Here is a 24,732-nt window from a genome sequence, read left to right on the forward strand (position 1 = left end):
GTTAGGGTTGTGGTTAAGGGTGAAGGTTGAACAGTGATGTAGACATGAAGCTAGGGTTAGGTTAGGGTTGTTTCACTACACCACACTGCTCCTAACAGCCCACATGAAAAAATACTACAGTTTACTATAGAATATTATAGTACTTAGTCTAGGATACTAGAGAATTCTGTAGTAAACTGGTGAAATGTAGTATAATGGAGAATACTATACTCCACACTGTAGTATCCCTTGATCATGTGTAGTACTTACACTACTATATCATTTTGTAGTATACTGTAGAATACTAGCTATACTACTCGTAAAGAATAATCAACGAGGGGCTATGTATTCTATGGAAAATAATGAACAACGTGGAAGGTGTGTTCCAAGACGCGCAAGTGTTGAAATGTGTTCAACATCCACTGAAGTAGCTAGCAAGTTTACTAGATAGCGACAGTAGTTGCCATGGTAACCAAACAAACATACTTGCTAGTTTAGCCTACCAAACCATCAATCCTAGCTTGCTATTCTGAAAATCGAATTCAACAATACCAATACTGTTTTCTATTCGACTTTTGCTTTCAAAAGCAGGTCAAACAAAACTTGTAAAAATAATCTATAGCCATTGAATTCTACCGTGCAAATATACTGTGCATTATTGGGAAATAATGCACACTCTAGAATTCCCTTCAAGCCAATCAGAAAGGAGTATTCAACAATGCCATGGTATAAACTGTATTAAAAACTGGGTGGTTCGAGTCCTGAATGCTGATTGGCTGACAGCCGTGGTATATCAGACGTATACCATGGGTATGACAAAACTTGTCTTTCTACTGCTCTAATTACGTTGGTAACCAGTTTATAATAGCAATAAGGCACCTTTGGGGATTGTGGTATAAGGTCAATATACCACGGCTAAGGGCTGTATCCAGGCACTCCGCTTTGCGTCGTGCTTAAGAATAGCAGTTAGCCGTGGTATATTGGCCATATACCACTCCCCATTATGCCTTATTTCTTAAGTACCCCCTCGATCGTGTAGTGCTGACTATAGAATGTTGTAGTATACTGTAGAATAGTATTGTAAATACTACAGTAATGTCTGCAAAAACACTACATTGTTGGCAAAAACACTACAGATTTTTTTTCTATAGTAATACTACATTATTTAATTTTCATATACCCCACCCATTCCCATCCCCATATCCCAATTTGTGCCACCCATGACTGAGAAGTATAGACCATATGCTGTATTGTATTCCATACATGTTATAGAAAACAGCAGTAGCTCTGAACTATCCAGACTCCAGTCCTTCGTACCTACAGGTTATGGAAAATTTGCTCCTTTAGTATTTGTCGAGTAAGTTTCCTCAAGCCCACACTTCTATGTCAAAAATAATTTGATGAGTAATTACTACAATATACTACTATCATGTCTGCAAAAATACCACAGTAAATACTACAGTATACTAAATCAAATCAAATCAAATCAAATTTATTTTTATATAGCCCTTCGTACATCAGCTGATATTCTCAAAGTGCTGTACAGAAACCCAGCCTAAAACCCCAAACAGCAAGCAAAGCATGTGAAAGAAGCACGGTGGCTAGGAAAAACTCCCTAGGAAAAACTCCCTAGAAAGGCCAAAAACCTAGGAAGAAACCTAGAGAGGAACCAGGCTATGAGGGGTGGCCAGTCCTCTTCTGGCTGTGCAGGGTGGATATTATAACAGAACATGGTCAAAATGTTAAAATGTTAAAATGTTCATAAATGACCAGCATGGTCAAATAATAATAATCATAGTAGTTGTCGAGGGTGCAACAAGCACGTCCGGTGAACAGGTCAGGGTTCCATAGCCGCAGGCAGAACAGTTGAAACTGGAGCAGCAGCACGGCCAGGTGGACTGGGGACAGCAAGGAGTCATCATACCAGGTAGTCCTGAGGCATGGTCCTAGGGCTCAGGTCCTCCGAGAGAAAGACAGAAAGAGAGAAAGAGAGAATTAGAGAGAGCATATTTAAATACACACAGGACACCGGATAAGACAAGAGAAATACTCCAGATGTAACAGACTGACCCTAGCCCCCCGACACATAAACTACTGCAGCATAAATACTGGAGGCTGAGACAGGAGGGATCAGAAGACACTGTGGCCCCATCCGATAATACCCCGGACAGGGCCAAACAGGCAGGATATAACCCCACCCACTTTGCCAAAGCACAGCCCCCACACCACTCGAGGGATGTCTCCAACCACCAACTTACCGTCCTAAGACAAGGCCGAGTATAGCCCACAACGATCTCCGCCATGGCACAACCCAAGGGGGGGCGCCAACCCAGACAGGAAGACCACGTCAGTGACTCAACCCACTCAAGTGACGCACCCCTCCCATGGACGGCATGGAAGAACACCAGTAGGCCAGTGACTCAGCCTCTGTAAAAGGGTTAGAGGCAGAGAATCCCAGTGGAAAGAGGGGAACCGGCAAGGCAGAGACAGCAAGGGCGGTTCGTTGCTCCAGCCTTTCCGTTCACCCTCACACTCCTGGGCCAGACTACACTTAATCATAGGACCTACTGAAGAGATAAGTCTTCAGTAAAGACTTAAAGGTTGAGACTGAGTCTGCGTCTCTCACATTGGTAGGCAGACCATTCCATAAAAATGGAGCTCTATAGGAGAAAGCCCTACCTCCAGCCGTTTGCTTAGAAATTCTAGGGACAATTAGGAGGCCTGCGTCTTGTGACCGTAGCGTACGTGTAGGTATGTACGGCAGGACCAAATCGGAAAGATAGGTAGGAGCAAGCCCATGTAATGCTTTGTAGGTTAGCAGTAAAACCTTGAAATCAGCCCTTGCCTTAACAGGAAGCCAGTGTAGGGAGGCTAACACTGGAGTAATATGATCAAATTTTTTGGTTCTAGTCAGGATTCTAGCAGCCGTATTTAGCACTAACTGAAGTTTATTTAGTGCTTTATCCGGGTAGCCGGAAAGTAGAGCATTGCAGTAGTCCAGCCTAGAAGTAACAAAAGCATGGATTAATTTTTTTGCGTCATTTTTGGACAGAAAATTTCTGATTTTTGCAATGTTACGTAGATGGAAAAAAGCTGTCCTTGAAACAGTCTTGATATGTTCTTCAAAAGAGAGATCAGGGTCCAGAGTAACGCCGAGGTCCTTCACAGTTTTATTTGAGACGACTGTACAACCATCCAGATTAATTGTCAGATTCAACAGAAGATCTCTTTGTTTCTTGGGACCTAGAACAAGCATCTCTGTTTTGTCCGAGTTTAAAAGTAGAAAGTTTGCAGCCATCCACTTCTTTATGTCTGAAACACAGGCTTCTAGCGAGGGCAATTTTGGGGCTTCACCATGTTTCATTGAAATGTACAGCTGTGTGTCGTCTGCATAGCAGTGAAATTTAACATTATGTTTTCGAATGACATCCCCAAGAGGTAAAATATATAGTGAAAACAATAGTGGTCCTAAAACGGAACCTTGAGGAACACCGAAATTTACAATTGATTTGTCAGAGGACAAACCATTCACAGAGACAAACTGATATCTTTCCGACAGACATATTTGCAGTTATGTCTGCAAATAACACTACAAGAATATTTCCATTTTAGTAATTTATCAGATGCGTACACAGACAAGAATACTATTGAAACCACCCACGAGTAAGGTTTCTTTTCTCCCTGTTTTTAAATGAATATCTGTGTATGTAGAGCTTGGGTCTAGTATTTCCAACAATGGCTGCTGTCTGTTTGGACTACTGGGAGAACAGTCATTTCCATCCAATTAACATCTCTCCTTTGTGAGCCCCTCTCTACTGATTCAGTGCCTACCTAAACAACATCCTTTACAACTCACACATCTTTGATATTCTTTTTTAGCTGCATATATTTAGGATTGAAATGGAAAGTTTTTTTAATTTCTGGAATATGATATGTTTATTGTATATCAACAGCGACTGAGAGTGTCATCCCGTCCTCTTTGTTGTGTGTTGCAGACTCGCAGGGCTGATCGACGGTTTGAGATGGCAGAGAGAACACCCACCAGGCTCGCGCCCCGGGAACCCCGAAGCCACTCCCACCAGCCACTGTCTTATCAGGAATGGGTGTGTCACCAGCATGGGACGGACCGCGTCTACATCAACCACCGGGAAAACTATGTGTGACAGACACATCTTGAGCCCTTCTATGGACCTGTCAATCAATCACTCACCCCGTCCCCACCCAACGCCATGCATGCTCCCAGAGGCCATCCTTTACAATGTGAAGAACGCAGGCAAAGAAACAGCTCATGATTTGACCAAGCCTTCACAGATGTGTCTACTCCACATTTAAACTCATTTGAGAGTAGCAGTTATGAGCTGTAAGAAACAAGACTAATGAGGCCGAAGCATAAACTGCTGAGGTTCTCTGAGGAACACATCCATACACCCCCTCCGCTCCACTACCATAAACCACCACACACCTTTTCTGTTCCCAACCACATTAATAAACAGAGCATAACGGTAGGGGGAATGGGAGGAAACCGACTTGGTACAGTACGACAAAATAGCTATTTAAAACAACGCACTAATCTCTGTTGTGTACTATATAGGAGTGGAATAATATGAACACACCGTACTAATCTTTAACCTGTATAGGAGTGAAATAAATTACTATGTCACGGTAGCTATAGTAATATTGTAATTATGTGATAATCCTGTGTTCAGTTATGCTTTTTGAATTAGATTTAAACCTAATTAAGACATCGGAAACCCTCTTATATAATCCCACAGCACCCCCCTAACACTCGTACTTGACTTGTTCCCCCCCAATAGCACTGACTTTGCTGATAGCTACTTTATTGAGGATAAATGTACTGACTATGACTGAGATATGTGGTAGCTATCTTAAGATGAATGCACTAACTGTAAGTCACTCTTGATAAGAGCGTCTGCTAAACTACTGAAATAAATGTAATAAATATTTATATAATTGTGGTATTAAATATCAGACATATCTCAAAATTGTTCTGGTAAACACGCAGCCAATTTAGTAGGATTCTAACTTTCTGGTATAAGAACAAAGATGACAACATTGTCTGAAGCAGAGTTTCCCGAACTCGGTCCTGGGACGCCCCCTGGGTGCACGTTTTGTTTTCTGCCCTAGCGCTACACAGGTGATTCAGATAATCAACTTGTCATCAAGCTCTGATAATTTGAATCAGCTGTATAGTGCTAGGGGAAAATAACTAAAAGTGCACCCAGGGCGGGCCCCAGTTCCCGTGTTTGGAAAATCCTGGTCTGAAGGACCAGTCACTTGTGTTACATCAGGATCAACTATTTCATTGAGTAGCATTCAGATAGTAACATATAATGTAAATTTGCTGTATTCAAATGTTCAGAACTAAAATGTTCAGAAAAGATAAATGTGGTGTAGTTCTAGTGTTTTGAGAAGTCAACTGAATCATGTAAAATATTTACTTCCGCACATGAAATTTAAACATTAATCATTCTTTCGTCAGTGAGAAAATCAGATTTAGTTTTTTTCATTGCAAGTTTGTAGTTTTTCAAATTTTCTTGTGCCATGTTAATATTTGAAGGGGGATCCTTTCCACTATAGATATGATCCGTTTTTTTTATTGTAATTCTTCCATTGTGACTAGTTAAATATATGCACTGTTTTCTTATTTTTTTTATATTAAACATTATGTTTATTACACAGTGGTATTTATTAAATGTTTTTACCATCATATTTATACAATATAAGTAGTCTGTTTGTATGACATCGTCATATGGTCAAATGATAGGAAGGGCAGTATAAGCCCTAGACAGGATTCTGCTAAGGACCTGAGCCCCACATAACAGAGTGCTGATGAGCTCTGTGCTTCTCCTCTCCTGGCCAGGCTGGTAGGGACCAGGGCTCTAGCTGAGCTCCAACCCACAATAAGGCCATTGTTTGTTTCCCTGTCACTGGTGAATAAGCTCTCAGGAATGCAATAACTAATAAAATATACAAATGTGTTAATTCCCGGGAAAACCTCGCTCAGTTTCCATCAGCTAACAAACTGCCCTGCTGATGCACGAGTAGAACGGCATAAGTGTGTGAGGGGCTAGTTTTACCAGACCATCCCGAGGGGCTAAAGATTAGAGACTGTCTGGACCAATGATTTATATATACACTACATGACTGATAGGGGGCGCTGTTTTGAAGCCACTCCATCTTGGCAATCCCCCACCATTGTAAAAAAATTATTTTGGAAGCTATGGAAATGCATTTATTAATGTCTACATTTGTTTTTGCCACCTTTATTCTAGTATTGACATATGAATGCATATTTTTTAATTATATTATGTTAGCTAAACATAAAAATAAAACAAATAAAAAATAAAGTGTAACTTTGAGAAAGTTTTAATGTTACTATCTACAACAAAAAATACATGTAATTTCGTCCTTTAAATATTTAATTGAAATATTGTAGAATTGCATTCATTCTTATGGAGGACTGCTCCGTATGGCCACTGAGGAGTGCCGATATGGCCGACCGGTGGCTGCAAAGCCTCCCATTGACCAATACATAGCATCAGCAATCCAGTTTTTATATACATCATTGGTTTGAACTCAGTTTTGGGCTGTGACGTCATGTAGCCTAATGGTGGGTAGTTTGGGATTGGACTGCAAAAATACATTGCGGGAGTAGAGGAGTTCCCTTTTGTAGTTCTCCTGTACAACAAGTATCGTTATGATGGTATGTGTAGGATAGCATTGGTGGTTTGGGAACTGATCTCAGCACATTCCTAAAGAGGCTACCTCATCCTGCATAAGGCTGTCAGCTCATACATAGTTAAATGTAATGTTTAATTTAGACTGGTCTTAAAGGGCAACAAGACATTTTAGAAATGAAATATGAGTTTATGAATGGATTTTCAGTTTGTTCACATGTTCACAGAGGGATTTCTTCTTTTGGCCAGCAGCTGTCCTACGTACTGGCCTCTTCCAGACATACATCCTCCCTGTTAGTTTAATGAATAGTGCTCCCCTGTTAATGTGCTGGTGTACAGGCCAGATAGAGAATGAGTAACGTCTCGACACGCAGATACAGCCAGGAAATATATCTAGAATAATCGTATGCCTGCAGAGACACCTGAAGCAGTCCTTGACAGATATCAGCTCTGCTTCAGGTCAGTGAGGGCCTATCATCATCATCATCATCATCATCATTTCTATCCAGGAAATGTTCTGCCCATGGAGGGAAGAGGGACTCCAACTCTTCTGTCAGAGACCCAGCAGTAAAACGGTGACGGTGAGAGTGATTATATGTGACCCATAACAGTGGTTAAAACCTTTTGAGGTGTTGTTAAACTAGCGCTGTCAACATGTTTGTGTGCCAGTGGCTGGACTGGACAGCCACAGTGATGGCGTCAGGTCATGAGGATTCGGTCGTACAACAGTTTTCACAACCCAGGAAAAGTTATCCATATAGGAAAATGTATTTCTCTCTATCTCTCTCTCTCTCCTCTGTTTCTTTCTCTCTCTCTCTCTCTCTCTCTCTCTCTCTCTCTCTCTCTCTCTCTCTCTCTCGCCTGAGACATGAATGGTGGATAGGGGGCCAGACTCGAGCAATTTACTGCCCTTAAGAGGAGGGGCTTGGCCTTTCTTCTTCCCCTGAGCTGTTTGTCATATAATTTATTTCACTGCTGGAAAAGGTGGATGAAGAAATCCAGTGCCATGGAGACAGGTATGGAATAATTGATGGCTTTGTGGCGAAGCAGTGAAGAAAGAAGGGATGAAGGATGAAGGATGAGGGAGGGGAGATGAGAGGGGCGAGTCTTTAAAACCATTCAGGGGTGATCACGGGCACCATACTTGGTGATGTGCCATCTGTTGAAATCGGCTGCATGTGTGTGTCTCTCACCATGCCTGCATGTGCGTGCGTGTGTGCTTGTTTGCCTCGTTCAATGCATTGTAGTATTTCTGTTCCTCCTCACCTCCCAGTACAGACTGAGCCCTCTGAATGACTCAATCAGTGGAGCTCAGAGCCAGTTATGCTCTCTATAGCACTGTGAAACACCTATAAATCAGGCTAAGAAGAACACAAAAGTGCTATAAATTTATTCATATTTCTCAGTATTGATCTGTGACCATTTATAGAAGTGGTTTATCACCGATCAACAGCCAGCAGGTTGTTTACAGAGCAGTCCACAGCAGGGAGACAAACACTATTAGCCAAGTCCAGCTCATGACATCTAAATGGGGGAGGAACATATTGTTTCTGAAAGCTTATCTATAAAACCTAGTCTAACACAGAGGTACAAGAAAACCAGAGCAGCTCTTGCTCATAAAGTCGATAAAAGTATTTCTCCACAAACCCATATTTGCATGTACAGTTGAAGTCGGAAGTTTACATATATCTTAGCCAAATACGTTTAAACTCAGTTTTTCACAATTCCTGACATTTATTCAGAGTAAAAATTCCCTGTCTTTGGTCAGTTAGGATCACCACTTTATTTTAAGAATGTGAAATGTCAGAATAATAGTAGAGAGTATGATTTATTTCAGCTTTTATTTCTTTCATCACATTCCCAGTGGGTCATAAGTTTACATACACTCAATTAGAATTTGGTAGCATTGCCTTTAAATTGTTTAACCTGGGTCAAACGTTTCGGGTAGCCTTCCACAAGCTTCCCACAATAAGTTGGGTGAATTTTGGCCCATTCCTCCTGACAGAGCTGGTGTAGCGGAATCAGGTTTCTAGGCCTCTTTGCTCGCACACGCTTTTTCAGTTCTGCCCACAAATTTTCTATAGGATTGAGGTCAGAGCTTTGTGATGGCCACTCCAATACCTTGACTTTGTTGTCCTTAAGCCATTTTGCCACAACTTTGGAAGTATGCTTGGGGTCATTGTCCATTTGGAAGACCCATTTGTGACCAGGATTTAACCTCCTGACTGATTTCTTGAGATGTTGCTTCAATATATCCACATAATATTCCTGCCTCATGATACCATCTATTTTGTGAAGTGCACCAGTCCCTCCTGCAGCAAAGCACCCCCACAACATGATGCTGCCACACCTGTGCTTCACGGTTGGGATGGTGTTCTTCAGCTTGCAAGCCTCCCCCTATTTCCTCTAAACATAACGATGGTCATTATGGCCAAACAGTTCTATTTTTGTTTCATCAGACCAGAGGACATTTCTCCAAAAAGTACGATCTTTGTCCCCATGTGCAGTTGCAAACCATAGTCTGGCTGTTTTTATGGCGGTTTTGGAGCAGTGGCTTCTTCCTTGTTGAGCGGCCTTTCAGGTTATGTCGATATAGGACTCGTTTTACTGTGGATATAGATACCTTTGTTCCTGTTTCCTCCAGCATCTTCAAGGTCCTTTGCTGTTGTTCTGGGATTGATTTGTACTTTTCGCACCAAAGTACGTTCATCTCTAGGAGACAGAATGCGTCTCCTTCCTGAGCGGTATGACGGCTGCGTGGTCCCATGGTGTTGATACTTGTGTACTATTGTTTGTACAGATGAACGTGGTACCTTCAGGTGTTTGGAAATTTCTCCCAAGGATGAACCAGACTTGTGGAGGTCTACAATTTTCTTCTGAGGTCTTGGTTGATTTCTTTAGATTTTTCCATGATGTCAAGCGAAGAGGCACTGAGTTTGAAGTTAGGCCTTGAAATACATCCACAGGTATACCTCCAATTGACTCAAATTATGTTTATTAGCCTATCAGAAGCTTCTAAAGCCAGGACATCATTTTCTGGAATTTTACAAGCTGTTTAAAGGCACAGTCAACTTAGTGTATTGTAAACTTCTGACCCACTGGAATTGTCATACAGTGAACTATAAGTGAAATAATCTGTCTGTTAATTAACAATTGTTGGAAAAATTACTTGTGTCATGCACAAAGTAGATGTCCTAACCGACTTGCCAAAACTATAGTTTGTTAACAAGAAATTTGTGGAGTGGTTGAAAAACGAGTTTTAATGTCTCCAACCTAAGTGTATGTAAACTTCTGACTTCAACTGTATATATTTGACACTGTGATATGAGAATAAATGTGTACCTCATTGTTGGATAATATACACTATATATACAAAAGTATGTGGACACCCCTTCAAATGAGTGGATTCGGTTATTTCAGCCACACCCGTTTCTGACAGGTGTATAAAATTGAGCACACAGCCATGCAGTCTCCATAGACAAGCATTGGCAGTAGAATGGACTTACTGAAGAGCACAGTGACTTTCAACTTGGCACCGTCATAGGATGCTACCTTTCCAACAAGTCAGTGTGTCAAATTTCTATCGTGCTAGATCTGCCCCGGTCAACTGTAAGTGCTGTTTTTGTGAAGTGGAAACGTCTAGGATCAACAACGGCTCAGCCGTGAAGTGGTAGGCCACACAAGCTCACATAACGGGACTGCCGAGTGCTGAAGTGAGTAGCACTTAAAAATCATCTGTCCTCGGTTGCAACACTCACTACTGAGTTCCAAACTGCCTCTGGAAGCAACGTCAACACAATAACTGTTCGTCGGGAGCTTCATGAAATGGGTTTCCATGGCCAAGCAGCTGCACACAAGCCTAAGATCACCATGCACTTTGCTTAGCGTTGGACTGAGTGGTGTAAAGCTCGCCGCCATTGGACTCTGGAACAATGGAAATGGGTTCTCTGGAGTGATAAATCACACTTCACCATCTGGCAGTCCGATGGATGAATCTGGGTTTGACGGATGCTAGGAGAACGCCACCTGCTCGAATGCATAGTGCCAACTGTAAAGTTTGGTGGAGGATGAATAATGGTCTGGGGCTGTTGGTTCGGTCTAGCCCTTTAGTTCCAGTGAAGGGAAATCTTAACCCTACAGCATACATGACATTCTAGACAATTCTGTGCTTCCAACTTTGTGGCAACAGTTTGGGGAAGGACCTTTCCTGTTTCAGCATGACAATGCCCCATGCGCAAAGCGAGGTCAATACAGAAATGGTTTGTTGAGATCGGTGTGGAAGAACTTGACTGGCCTGTACAGAGCCCTGACCTCAACCCCATCGAACACCTTTGGAATGCTGACTGCGAGCCAGGCCTAATCGCCCGACATCAGTGCCCAACCTCACTAAGCTCTTGTGGCTGAATGGAAGCAAGTTCCCAGAGCAATGTTCTAACATCTAGTGGACAGCCTTCCCAGAAGAGGGAAGGCTGTTATAGCAACAAAGGGGGGACCAAGTCCATATTAATGCCCATGATTTTGCAATGAGATTTTTGACGAGCAGGTGTCCACATACTTTTCATAATGTAGTGTACTTTAATGCTTTTGATGGGGATAAAATGGTATGTTTTTGTGTGTGATGCTCCACCTGTAAACATGAAAGGTCATGCTGGTTGTTTAAGGACATACAGCCTCTCTCCCTCTAGAATGCTTCCAGTAGGAGTATGAATGCACAGAGACATGTTTCAGACCCTCCCTGTGTTGGAATGAAATGTTTTGCCCAGCCTTTCCCCCTAATCATTATTTCTGAGTTTCAGCCCAGTCTCAGTCTGTACAGTGAGAAAAAAGGGCCTTTTCGCAGGAGTACAAAAATAGCAGCCATTATTCTTTGTTAGTATGCGTCTAGACATTTGCACAATCTAAGCTACACCCTTTTGAGGCCCTGTGATTGTGTGTGTGTGTGTGTGCGTATGCATGCTTGCGTGCGTGTGTGTGTGTGTGTGTGTGTGTGTGTGTGTGTGTGTGTGTGTGTGTGTGTGTGTGTGTGTGTGTGTGTGTGTGTGTGTGTGTGTGTGTGTGTCAGGGTGTGTTGTTGTGACAAGATGGCCTCTATATACTGTAGGATTGATCCTGTCCACTTGTCCGCCCATCGATCACCCTCATCTAATCTCTATCTCAGTCTCCCTTTAACCCCTTTTTCTTCCCGTTCCTTCTTTTATCCCCTTCTGTCTCTTTCTCGTTCTGCCCTATTCCCCAGTTCTCTTACTGTAATCCATACACTGTTCGTCAGAGAAGACCACATTGTTGATACTCCAAGTATACTCACAAACATTGAATATCTGCTTATAACAAGGCCCCATTTGCTGTTCTTTTGCATCTACTGTCATTGTCAGTTATTGTGGCCTATGTATTATGGCCATTTCTGTTGTTGGCTGAGCAGTGCTCCTGTATTTGCCTTGTATTGTACTGTTCCTACTCCGTGCACTCAGACTCAGTAACTCATTCACAGATCCCAGAGAATATAGAGGAGATATGTGACTCCTGGTCTCCTTAACCCATTTGGTCTTCCTTGAGGGCATATTATGTATTTATGACTGTTAAGCTGAGGCCAGGGTGGATATCCACACTCCAAGGCCTGCACTCCACTGCACCGGCCAGCATGTTGTCATTTTTCCACCCCTGTGTCATGGCAGGGGTGGCGTGGCGAATAAAGCAGGATTGGTGGGGCTCTGTTCAGACATCTCCATACATCACAATGAAGGAGTGGGGTTTCCTGCCTTCACCCTCTGTCTGTCTGTCTGTCTGTCTTCCAGACCTCCATCTGACAATGACACTGGAGCGTGTGTGTGTGTGTGTGTGTGTGTGTGTGTGTGTGTGTGTGTGTGTGTGTGTGTGTGTGTGTGTGTGTGTGTGTGTGTGTGCGTGTGCGTGTGCGCATGCGTGTGTGCGTGTGTGCGTGTGCGCGTGTGTGTGTATCTTCAGAGAAGAATTTGAGAAACTCCCCAAATACAGTTGTAGCCTCATACCCAAGAAGATTAGAGGCTGTAATCACTGCCAAAGATGCTTCAACAAAGTACTGAGTAAAGGGTCTGAATACTTATGTAAATGTGATATTTCAGTTATTATTAACATTTTAAAAGTAAAAATATCTAAAATCGTTTTTTTTTGCTTTGTCATTGTGGGATATTGTGTGTAGATTGATGAGGGAAAAAACTATTTAATCCAATTTAGAATAAGGTTGTAACGAAATAAAATGTGGAAAAAGTCAAGGGGTTTGAATACTTTCTGAATGCACTGTATACAAACACAGGGACTTAAGATGTGTGCATTTGCACTCAGCTGGTGTATACATTTTCCTTTCAACCAGAGAAAGACTTCATTTCAACAAGGAGTTAGAAAGTCATAAAGACAGAAGGCATCCATGTAATTGAATATGAATATGATGATGATGATGATGATGATGACAACTTAAGGCCTTACAGGGGACACGTGTCTTAGTAAGAGTCCCCTTTCCATCTGTGGCCCCAGCTGTCGTCTAGTCACATGCCGAGCCCGTTCAGCTATAACAATAGATGTCAGAGGTCATAATATCAGCACTGGGCTCTCACATTGTGCCCCTCAGGGGGACACAGTCACACACAGCAGCCTGGTGCTCATTGTTTGGCTTGACGCTGCATGAGGCCAAACACATTAGTGTGGTGTAACTACTGACTGTATTATCTACTTATACATTGTAATATGCATTGGATTGTTTTGCAATGATTTCTACATCCAATTAGATCTGGCAGTGTTCTAAAAAAACATTTCAATCAGATACAAATAACTTAAAAATAACATAAAAATGTAAACCCAAATGTCATCTGAACACAGCTTAGTTTACCTGTTGCGTGCTTACTGATGGGAGAATAACATTTGTTGTTCCACAGCACCTCCTTGTGGTGATAGAGGTGTGACATATGATTCTGAAAGGCCTAGTGCAGTCAAAAACGTTGTTTTATATATATTTCCAGACTATGAGGTTGGAATAATACTGTGAAATTGTGAAAATTATGTAATGCCCTTTTAGTGTAAGAGCTGTTTTGGAGGGATGGAGTTTTGGTCTTCCATGGTGACATCACCGTGCGGTAAATTAGTTAATAGACCAATAAGAAAGCAAGTTCCAAAGCTCTCTTCCAATATCAGCTGATTTTCCTTCCTCACTTAAACCACTCCCAGGTCAGGACTCTGACTGGGCGACTCCAGAAGGCGTATTTTCTTCTATTGAAGCCATTCTTTTGTTGATTTACTTCTGTGTTTTGGGTCAATGTCCTGTTGTATCCCCTAACTTCTGTTGAGCTTTAATTGGCAGACAGATAGCCTTACATTCTCCTGCAAAATGTTTTGATAAATTCATTCCCAAGTTTTTCTATCGATGATAGCAAGCTGTCCAGGCCCTGAGGCAGCAAAGCAGCTCCAAACCATGATGCTCTCTCCACCATACTTTACAGTTGGGATGAGGTTTTGATGTTGGTGTGCTGCGCTTTTTTTCTCCACACATAGTGTTGTGTGTTCCTCCAAACAACTCAACTCTAGTTTCATCTGTCCACAGAATATTTTGCCAGTAGCGCTGTTGAACATCCAGATGCTCTTTTGCAAACTTTTTTTTGGACAGCAGTGGCTTCTTCCGTGGTGCCCTCCCATGAACACCATTCTTGTTTAGTGTTTTACATATCGTAGACTCGTCAACAGAGATGTTAGCACGTTCCAGTCTTTAGCTGACACTTAAAGATTCTTCTTAACCTCATTGAGCATTCTGTGCTGTGCTCTTGCAGTCCTCTTTGCAGGACGGCCACTCCTAGGGAGAGTAGCAACAGTGCTGAACTTTCTCCATTTATAGACAATTTGTTTTACCGTGGATTGATGAACATCAAGGATTTGAGGGATACTTTTGTAACCCTTTCCAGCTTTATGCAAGTCAACAATTCTTAATCTTGGGTCTTCTGAGATCTCTTTTGTTTGAGGCCAGGTTCACATTAGGCAATGCTTCTTGTGAATAGCAAACTCACATTTTGTGAGTGTTTTTTATAGGGCAGGGCAGCTCTAACCAAAATCTCTAATCTCGTCTCAATGATTTTACCCCAGGTTAGCTGACTCCTGACTCCAATTAGCTTTTGGAGAAGTCATTTGCCTACCGGTTCACATACTTTTCCAACCTACACTGTGAATGTTTAAATTATGTATTCAATATAAACAAGAAAAATACAAAATGTGTGTGTTATTCGTTTAAGCAGACTGTGTTTGTCTGTTGTTGTGACTTACATGAAGATCAGGTCAAATTTTACGACCAATTTATGCAGAAATCCAGATAATTCCAAAGGGTTCACATACTTTTTCTTGCCACTATATATACAGTTGAAGTCGGAAGTTTACATACACCTTAGCCAAATACATTTAAACTCTGTTTTTCACAATTCCTGACGTTTAATCCAAGTAAAGATTCCCTGTCTTTGGTCAGCTAGGATCACCACTTTATTTTAAGAATGTGAAATGTCAGAATAATAGTAGAGAGAATTTATTTAAGCTTTTATTGCTTTCATCACATTCCCAGTGGGTCAGAAGTTTACATACACTCAATTAGTATTTGGTAGCATTGCCTTAAAATTGTTCAACTTGGGTCAAACGTTTCGGGTAGCCTTCCACAAGCTTCCCACAATAAGTTGGGTGAATTTGGCCCATTCCTCCTGACAGAGCTGGTGTAACTGAGTCAGGTTTGTAGGCCTCCTTAATCGCACCCGCTTTTTCAGTTCTGCCCACTAATTTTCTTTGGGATTGAGGTCAGGGCTTTGTGATGGCCACTCCAATACCTTGACTTTGTTGTCCTTAAGCCATTTTGCCATTTGGAAGATCCATTTGCGATCAAGCTTTAACTTCCTGACTTGAGATGTTTCTTCAATATATCCACATAATTTTCCTGCCTCATGATGCCATCTATTTTGTGAAGTGCACCAGTCCCTCCTGCAGCAAAGCACCCCCACAACATGATGCTGCCACCCCCGTGCTTCACGGTTGGGATGGTGTTCTTTGTCATGCAAGCCCCCCCCCCCCTTTTCCTCTAAACATAATGATGGTCATTATGGCCAAACAGTTTTTTGTTTCATCAGACCAGAGGACATTTCTCCAAAAGTACGATCTTTGCCCCCATGTGCAGTTGCAAACCGTAGTCTGGCTGTTTTATGGTGGTTTTGGAGCAGTTGCTTCTTCCTTGCTGAGCAGCCTTTCAGGTTATGTCGATATAGGACTCGTTTTACTGTGGATATAGATACTTTTGTACCTGTTTCCTCCAGCATCTTCACAAGGTCCTTTGCTGTTGTTCTGGGATTGATTTGCACTTTTCGTACCAAAGTACGTTCATCTCTAGGAGACAGAACGCGTGGTCCCATGGTGTTGATACTTGTGTACTATTGTTTGTACAGATGAACGTGGTACCTTCAGGTGTTTGGAAATTTCTCCCAAGGATGAACCAGACTTGTGGAGGTCTACAATTTTCTTCTGAGGTCTTGGCTGATATATTTTGATTTTCCCATGATGTCAAGCAAAGAGGCACTGAGTTTGAAGGTAGGCCTTGAAATACATCCACAGGTACACCTCCAGTTGACTCAAATGATGTCAATTAGCCATGACATCATTTTCTGGCATTTTTCAAGCTGTTTAAAGGCACAGTCAACTTAGTGTATGTATACTTCTTACCCACTGGAATTGTGATACAGTGAATTATAGGTGAAATAATCTGTCTGTAAACAATTGTTGGAAAAAGTACTTCTGTCATGCACAAAGTAGATGTCCTAACCGACTTGCCAAAACTATAGTTTGTTAACAAGAAATTTGTGGAGTGATTGAAAACAAGTTTTAATGACTCCAACCTAAGTGTATGTAAACTTCTGACTTCAACTGTATATATATATATATATATATTTAAAGGATTTTTCATGCTAAAAGCCTCATAGTAACCCCATAGAGTCGATTGACGCACCGGTGCGTCAATCTAAGTAATATAATAAAAAATTCATTTCTAATGTTTTGCTTTGCCATCGTGGGGTATTGTGTGTAGATTGTGTGTAGATTGCTGACAATTTTTGGAATTTATTATTTCATCTTTTAGAAATAAGGCTGTAACGTAACAAAATGTGAAAAAATTCAAAGGGTCTGAATCCTTTCCAAAGGCACTGTATGTGTAAATTATATATATATTTATATATTTCCTGAGCTTTCTTATATCCTAGATAAACGACAAACAGTTCAAAACCTTGTTTCTAATTATAAAATGTTTTACTGTCTTTTTTTTCATTTATGAATGTGTTATTTAACCTGTTCTCTGGGCTATAGCTGTAGGCCAAATTCAATATTTTATGAAATTATTTATTTTTATACCTAAATTCAAAATCAAATAGCTAAATGATCCATAGTATGACCATCTTAAAGAAATTTAGAATACCACATCCAACCCTACACCTAGCCACAACCACAACCCTAACCTTGGTTTACGCTACTTATATCCTACTTTTCTCTTTGGCTCCTCCCTTTGACTCTAGGTGAAGGACTCCGGCTCAATTTAATCACTGAATATGACTCATCCTATGTTGACGTGTGTAGGAACAGGATTGTGTGTTATGTTTCTTAGCCACACTCATAGACATAGAAAGTAATAGCAATAGAAAGTTTAATGAACATTTGGTTTAATAATTTATTAATTCAAGATCATACAGGCTTTGCAAAGAGGGGCAGTTCTTCAGTTCAACAGTTACATCTAGCACACATAGTGATACATTTTATAGATAGACAGGTCATACGTAAGATCATAGTCCAGATATATGCAAAAATGTAGATTTTCACATTTGTGCTTTACATCAAGTAAAATTACACCAATTATCACTTAATCTATCAATGACATTCTGGTTAGAATGGATTTAGATATGGCCTTAACCCTTTGATAATCATTGCACAACACCTTACACATTTAAAATACATATTATTTGTTTGCCCCAAACTTGAAGATTATGATAGTCAGTCAAAGATATTAAAGCTGAGATCTGCGAAAGGTGAAACGGTGTGATGTTATAGGCGTATTTGTTATTGTTTTGATTTTGAAACAGAGGACATGAGCATCCAGCATTGTGGTAAAATGAAAGAAAACCTGCCGTTCCATCATGCGTGCATTACAGAGGAGGCTGGTGGGAGGAGCTATAAGAGGACATTGTAATGGCTGAAATGGAATAAATGGAACAGTATCAAACATATGGAAACAATATGCTTGACTATGTTCCATTGACTCCATTCCAGCCATTACAATGAGCCCATCCTCTTACAGCTCCTCCCACCAGCCTCCTCTGCCATGCAATGATGTCTGAGGGAAAAAACAGTGTTCATTGTTTGAAGTAACTTCTTTGTTGTTGTAATAGAGCAAACAAGACGATTCACCGATAAGGATTCCAGCTTTAACGTTGTAACAATTTTCACACACACATTCACACATTACAGTATGTGTACACGGTGATTACCACAAGTCCCCTGCTTTTTTCCAATCTCTTAAAACATTGTACACAAATATCACAAATGTTATATTTCCTTTTGATATATTTACAATATCTTACAGTTTTCAACACAACCAATAAATAGGCTTAACTTTTATAGAGATTGGACACAAATCAAAGTCTGATGTTCTCCTTACACCATGTCAGTCCCATCAGAGTTTGAACAGTGAGAGGTTTATGAGCTGCTGTGGCTGCTTCTGAGTAAAGACATTGAAAACAAATGTCCTGTGTGTGTCCATTGGCCTGGCTCTGTAACTGATCAGTCCTCTCTGCTGATGTCACTTGTATTCCCTGGCGACGCGGACTGGAGCAGTTGTCAGAGAGAGAAAGGCCTGGAGGAGAGTAGCTCCGTGACAACCCAGATACAGCCTACCTCACAGTTCCTGATCAAGATGCTAACCCAGCCCAAATTTTTACACAGGGTCTCTCCAGAAGTAGTCCAAGGGCAGGGGTCAAGAGTCACAGGGCAGTCCTCCAAAGGCCTGAGTGTGCAGAGACTGTTAGAAGAAAGATTTACATCAGGCCCTAGAGAGAGATGTAACTGTTTACCTAAGTTTACGAAAACATTATAAGCAAAATTATGCTACAAGTTAAGCCTATCTTTAAGTGCTCTAAAAATCATAAATCAAGGAAATCACAGCAGATGATCAATTGAAGGAACACTCAACACTTGTAATACACATGTAATTGCAAACAGCCACACTGTTATCAGTACAGGTTTAATGAAATGAACTACTTACCTGGAGACATGGGTTCTGTGTGTCTTAGAGCTAGGTTAGCATTAGCCTTTAACAGTTGCACTGATCTCTGCCCTGTGCTGAGCCAGCCTGTGGCGACTGGCGAAGCTGCCTCACCGTTGTGTCACCATACTGGATCCCTGAGCCCATCCGCTCCGGGTCTAACTCTCCTACAGACGAGACACATCCACATATTAAACACATGAGAAAACAAATTCATAGATATACAGTACAGTTCACAGTTCTACAGTTCAGTACAGTTCACACACAGTTGTCACTTTAGGTCATGTGAATGCATGCAACTCTCTAGTGCACAACATGGCTCCTCGTGCAGCTATTAGTAATAAGTGAGTGTAAGTGTGTGTGTTATTACCTGACTCTATCTTGTTGAGGATGGTGCGACCACATTTAAGAAAGGCCTCCTCCACATTCTCTCCGGTGAGGGCGCTCGTCTCCAGGAACATCACTTCTGTTTTTATAACAACAAAGAGAGACAACATGGATACACGGACCAATCTCCTTTTATCTATAGTCACAAACATCACCCGTCTTTATAGTCACAAACATCACCCGTCTTTATAGTCACAAACATCACCCGTCTTTATAGTCACAAACATCACCCGTCTTTATAGTCACAAACATCACCCGTCTTTATAGTCACAAACATCACCCGTCTTTATAGTCACAAACATCACCCGTCTTTATAGTCACAAACATCACCCGTCTTTATAGTCACAAACATCACCCGTCTTTATAGTCACAAACATCACCCGTCTTTATAGTCACAAACATCACCCGTCTTTATAGTCACAAACATCACCCGTCTTTATAGTCACAAACATCACCCGTCTTTATAGTCACAAACATCACCCGTCTTTATAGTCACAAACATCACCCGTCTTTATAGTCACAAACATCACCCGTCTTTATAGTCACAAACATCACCCGTCTTTATAGTCACAAACATCACCCGTCTTTATAGTCACAAACATCACCCGTCTTTATAGTCACAAACATCACCCGTCTTTATAGTCACAAACATCACCCGTCTTTATAGTCACAAACATCACCCATCTTTATAGTCACAAACATCACCCGTCTTTATAGTCACAAACATCACCCGTCTTTATAGTCACAAACATCACCCGTCTTTATAGTCACAAACATCACCCATCTTTATAGTCACAAACATCACCCGTCTTTATAGTCACAAACATCACCCGTCTTTATAGTCACAAACATCACCCATCTTTATAGTCACAAACATCACCCGTCTTTATAGTCACAAACATCACCCGTCTTTATAGTCACAAACATCACCCGTCTTTATAGTCGCAAACATCACCCGTCTTTATAGTCACAAACATCACCCGTCTTTATAGTCACAAACATCACCCGTCTTTATAGTCACAAACATCACCCGTCTTTATAGTCACAAACATCACCCGTCTTTATAGTCACAAACATCACCCGTCTTTATAGTCACAAACATCACCCGTCTTTATAGTCACAAACATCACCCGTCTTTATAGTCACAAACATCACCCGTCTTTATAGTCACAAACATCACCCGTCTTTATAGACGCAAACATCACCCGTCTTTATAGTCACAAACATCACCCGTCTTTATAGTCACAAACATCACCCGTCTTTATAGTCACAAACATCACCCGTCTTTATAGTCACAAACATCACCCGTTTTTATAGACGCAAACATCACCCGTCTTTATAGACACAAACATCACCCATCTTTATAGTCACAAACATCACCCTTCTTTATAGTCACAAACATCACCCGTCTTTATAGACGCAGACATCACCCGTCTTTATAGTCACAAACATCACCCGTCTTTATAGACGCAGACATCACCCGTCTTTATAGTCACAAACATCACCCGTCTATATAGTCACAAACATCACCCGTCTTTATAGTCACAAACATCACCCATCTTTATAGTCGCAAACATCACCCGTCTTTATAGTCGCAAACATCACCCGTCTTTATAGTCACAAACATCACCCGTCTTTATAGTCACAAACATCACCCGTCTTTATAGTCACAAACATCACCCGTCTTTATGGTCGTAAACATCACCCGTCTTTATAGTCACAAACATCACCCATCTTTATAGTCACAAACATCACCCATCTTTATAGTCACAAACATCACCCGTCTTTATAGTCACAAACATCACCTGTCTTTATAGTCACAAACATCACCCGTCTTTATAGTCACAAACATCACCCGTCTTTATGGTCGTAAACATCACCCGTCTTTATAGTCACAAACATCACCCGTCTTTATAGACGCAAACATCACCCATCTTTATAGTCGCAAACATCACCCATCTTTATAGTCGCAAACATCACCCGTCTTTATAGTCACAAACATCACCCATCTTTATAGTCACAAACATCACCCGTCTTTATAGTCACAAACATCACCCGTCTTTATAGATGCAGACATCACCCGTCTTTATAGATGCAGACATCACCCGCAAACATCACCCGTCTTTATAGTCACAAACATCACCCGTCTTTATAGTCACAAACATCACCCGTCTTTATAGACGCAAACATCACCCGTCTTTATGGTCGTAAACATCACCCGTCTTTATAGTCACAAACATCACCCGTCTTTATAGTCACAAACATCAACCATCTTTATAGTCACAAACATCACCCGTCTTTATAGTCACAAACATCAACCGTCTTTCAATCACTACGCAGGGTCATATCAAATCAAATTATATTTGTCACATGCGCCAAACACAACAGGTGTAGACTTTATCGTGAAGTGCTTACTTACGAGCCCTTTCCCAACATTGCAAACTTGAAAACGAAGAAAATTTGCTAATAAAAATTGAAAATAGTAACACAATAAATAACAATAACGAGGCTATATAGAAGGAGTCCTGGTACCGGGTCAATGTGCAGGGGTACGAGGTAATTGAGGTAATGTAGGTTGGGATAAAAGTGACTAGGCAATCAGGATAGATAATAAACAGATTAGCAGCAGCGTATGTGGAGAGTGAAAGTGTGTGTGGCGTCAATATGCGTGTGTGTGTGTTTTGTGTGAGTTTATGTAGTGTGTGTGTAGTGTGTGTGTGTGTGTGTGTGTGTGTGTGTGTGTGTGTGTGTGTGTATAGAGTCCAGTGAGTGTACATAGACTCAGTGTAAGAGAGTCAGTGCAAAAAAGGGTCAATGTAATAGTCCGGTGGCCATTTGATTAAATGTTCAGCAGTCTTATGGCTTGGGGGTAGAAGCTGTTCAGATGCCTTTTGGTCCCAGACTTATATAGTCATCAGGCTACATTATCACTTTGCAGGGTCATTAGGCTACATTACCGTTCTCCTGGGCGAAGCGGGCCGCCTCGAGGAAGGTGACCTCTCTGTCAGCCTCCAGGTCTTTCTTGTTGCCACACAGGATGATGACGATGTTTGGACTGGCCAGCGTTCGAGCGTCTGTCAACCAGTTGGTCAGGGCATTGTACGTTTCCCGACTTGGTTACACAGACAGATAGACACAGAGGTATAATTATGTTTAAAATTCACTGACGTGGCTGCAATGGAAGACTTGGAATTGGTCTAAATCAGGGTCTTACCTGGTGATGTCATAAACCAGGAGAGCCCCTGCTGCCCCTCTGTAATAACTGCGAGTCACTGACCTGAAAGCAGGGGGGGGGAGCAGGCTCTTAGAACATCCACAAATACTATCTCATGATCTAATCCAATCTATCTGATGATCTAATCCCAGTCATTTGAATGTCTCTCAAATGATCCCAGTAACGACCTCTCTCCGACCAAATGAACATCCTGCTGAGATAACATTAGACAGTCATGCACAGATAACATGCTTCCTGTTAACGTGCAATATTTTACATTTTTTTTATAAAAAATGTATTTAACTAGGCAAGTCAGTTAAAATCAAATTATTATTTACAATGACGGCCTACCCTGGCCAAACCCTAACCCGGATGACGCTGGGCCAATTGTGCGCCTCCATATGGGACTCCCAATCACGGCAGCTTGTGATACAGCCTGGAATCGAACCAGGGTCTGTAGTGACGCCTCTAGCATTGAGATGCAGTGCCTTAGACTGCTGCCACACTCAGGAGCCCAGTAGAGATACCTACCGGAATCGCTCCTGTCCAGCTGTGTCCCAGATCTGCAGCTTGACCGTCTTACCGGCAACCATCACCACCCGGGAGCCAAACTCCACCCCAATGGTGTGGCTGGAGTCCTGCTTGACTACATGGTACAGAACAGAAAACACAGTACCGTACAGACACCATAGTTAATTACACTCTCTGTTACATTTGGTAGAGGAGCATTGCTGTCATCTTTCTTGTTGTGTGATACAGCCTAATGTAAAAGTAGAGTAAACTTATCCAAAAACTTGGTAGTGAATACCATTACAGTACCCTACTTTAACATTACAGTACCATGTCCGTGGGGGCAGTGATCTTTATGACATGACCTCTTTCTGGAAGTTCAACATAATCACTATGATAAAAATTTGACTTACACTTGTTTTCTATAAATTGATGGAGAAGACAGGATTTCCCTGATCCTGCACTTCCAATCACCAAGAATTTAAAAAGGAAATCTGGAAAAGAATAATGGAGAAAAAAAATCCATAATACATTTACTACATCACACTACAGACTGACCACAAGGCGGAAGCCAAGAGCAGGGTGTTGTTGAAAGCCACGAGCAATGTCATTTTCTCACAAATTAAACAGAAGCAGTGGTTAGGGTTCCTGGCAACGACTGATACAGATTTAGAAAACTAGATGTTGTAAGTAATGGTTGACAACTTGCTATAGGCGGCTATCTAGCTTGCAAGCTTCATCTTGTTTCTTGTCCCAGACGAAAGAACGGACATTAAGGTTAGGAGACATTGAAGCCAGATATTGCTTTGCTTACCATACGTTTCTGTCATTTCCTTTGATGTCTTCAAGCTCTTCAAGTGCCGCAATCTCAATTACAAACTATTTGCTTATCAAATATGAAGACTATATTTCACAAATTGGCATAAATCCCATTTAATCAGAAGGATTCATGTCTTTTACCATCCAAGACAGAGGCATAGGGTTGACAGGACGTGATGACGAAAATGTAAACGCTCTAGCTACGTAAAATGATTTGTTTACCGAGGTTGTAACTAGTTACCACAGTCACAAAGTCTAAATTCTATATCGTTAAAATTCATAAAAACAAAATGAGCTTTTTGGTATTAATTTAAGGTTACGGTTTGGCATAAGGTTAGCAATGTGGTTAAGGTTAGATTTAAAATCTGATTTTCAAAACATTCATTGTAGAAATAGGCGGGGTTTATGACTTTGTGGCTGTGCTAAATAGTGACAACCGTTTTCAGCGAGGTGTCAAGATAACTGGTGAATAATCTTGGACATAGCCTCTGTTGCCTGTAGCTGTTTGATCTATATTTTACTCTGACTCAACCTGTCAGTTGCAATACTTTTGATGATAACATGTATTCAGCTATTATGTGTTTTGTGGCTCAGTCAGTTATATTTCAGTTATATTAATTGCTAAATTGTAATTACTTCGTCACTACGGCCTATTTATTGCCTTACCTCCCTAATCTTACCTCATTTGCACACACTGTATATAGACTTTTCTATTGTGTTATTGACTGTACGTTTGTTTATTCCATGTGTAACTCTGTGTTGTTATTTGTGTCGCACTGCTTTGCTTTATCTTGGCCAGGTCGCAGTTGTAAATGAGAACTTATTCTCAACTGGCCTAC

The 24,732-nt window shown here is 41.2% G+C and overlaps 2 protein-coding genes across 3 annotated transcripts in view; one reads left to right on the plus strand and one right to left on the minus strand.

The window, feature by feature from the left end:
• Positions 1-5,666, plus strand: part of LOC106568037 (nectin-3-like protein) — an 88,861-nt gene extending 83,195 nt beyond the window's left edge. The window contains exon 8 of the mRNA XM_045692301.1: positions 3,975-5,666. Coding sequence (XP_045548257.1) covers positions 3,975-4,142 — 168 coding nt within the window. The 3' untranslated portion in view covers positions 4,143-5,666. The remainder of the gene's footprint in view (positions 1-3,974) is intronic.
• Positions 5,667-17,335: 11,669 nt separating this feature from the next.
• LOC106567818 (ras-related protein Rab-4B) lies at positions 17,336-24,568 on the minus strand. Of its 2 annotated transcripts, none has more exons than XM_014137583.2 (8): positions 23,889-24,568; positions 23,488-23,568; positions 23,096-23,210; positions 22,565-22,627; positions 22,308-22,462; positions 19,334-19,429; positions 18,964-19,130; positions 17,336-18,705 (listed from the first exon to the last, which is right to left on the minus strand). In XM_014137583.2, the coding sequence occupies exons 1-7, from the start codon at positions 23,902-23,904 to the stop codon at positions 19,012-19,014; spliced, it is 645 nt and encodes a 214-aa protein (XP_013993058.1). In that variant the 5' UTR covers positions 23,905-24,568; the 3' UTR covers positions 17,336-18,705; positions 18,964-19,011. The 2 variants fall into 2 exon arrangements, with proteins under 2 accessions (XP_013993058.1, XP_013993057.1); XM_014137582.2 differs by having other exon boundaries at positions 17,336-18,720; positions 23,889-24,565.
• Between the last annotated feature and the right edge of the window lie 164 nt (positions 24,569-24,732).

Source organism: Salmo salar, chromosome ssa13, assembly GCF_905237065.1.
Source record: "Salmo salar chromosome ssa13, Ssal_v3.1, whole genome shotgun sequence".
NCBI classification, from domain to species: Eukaryota; Metazoa; Chordata; class Actinopteri; order Salmoniformes; family Salmonidae; genus Salmo; species Salmo salar.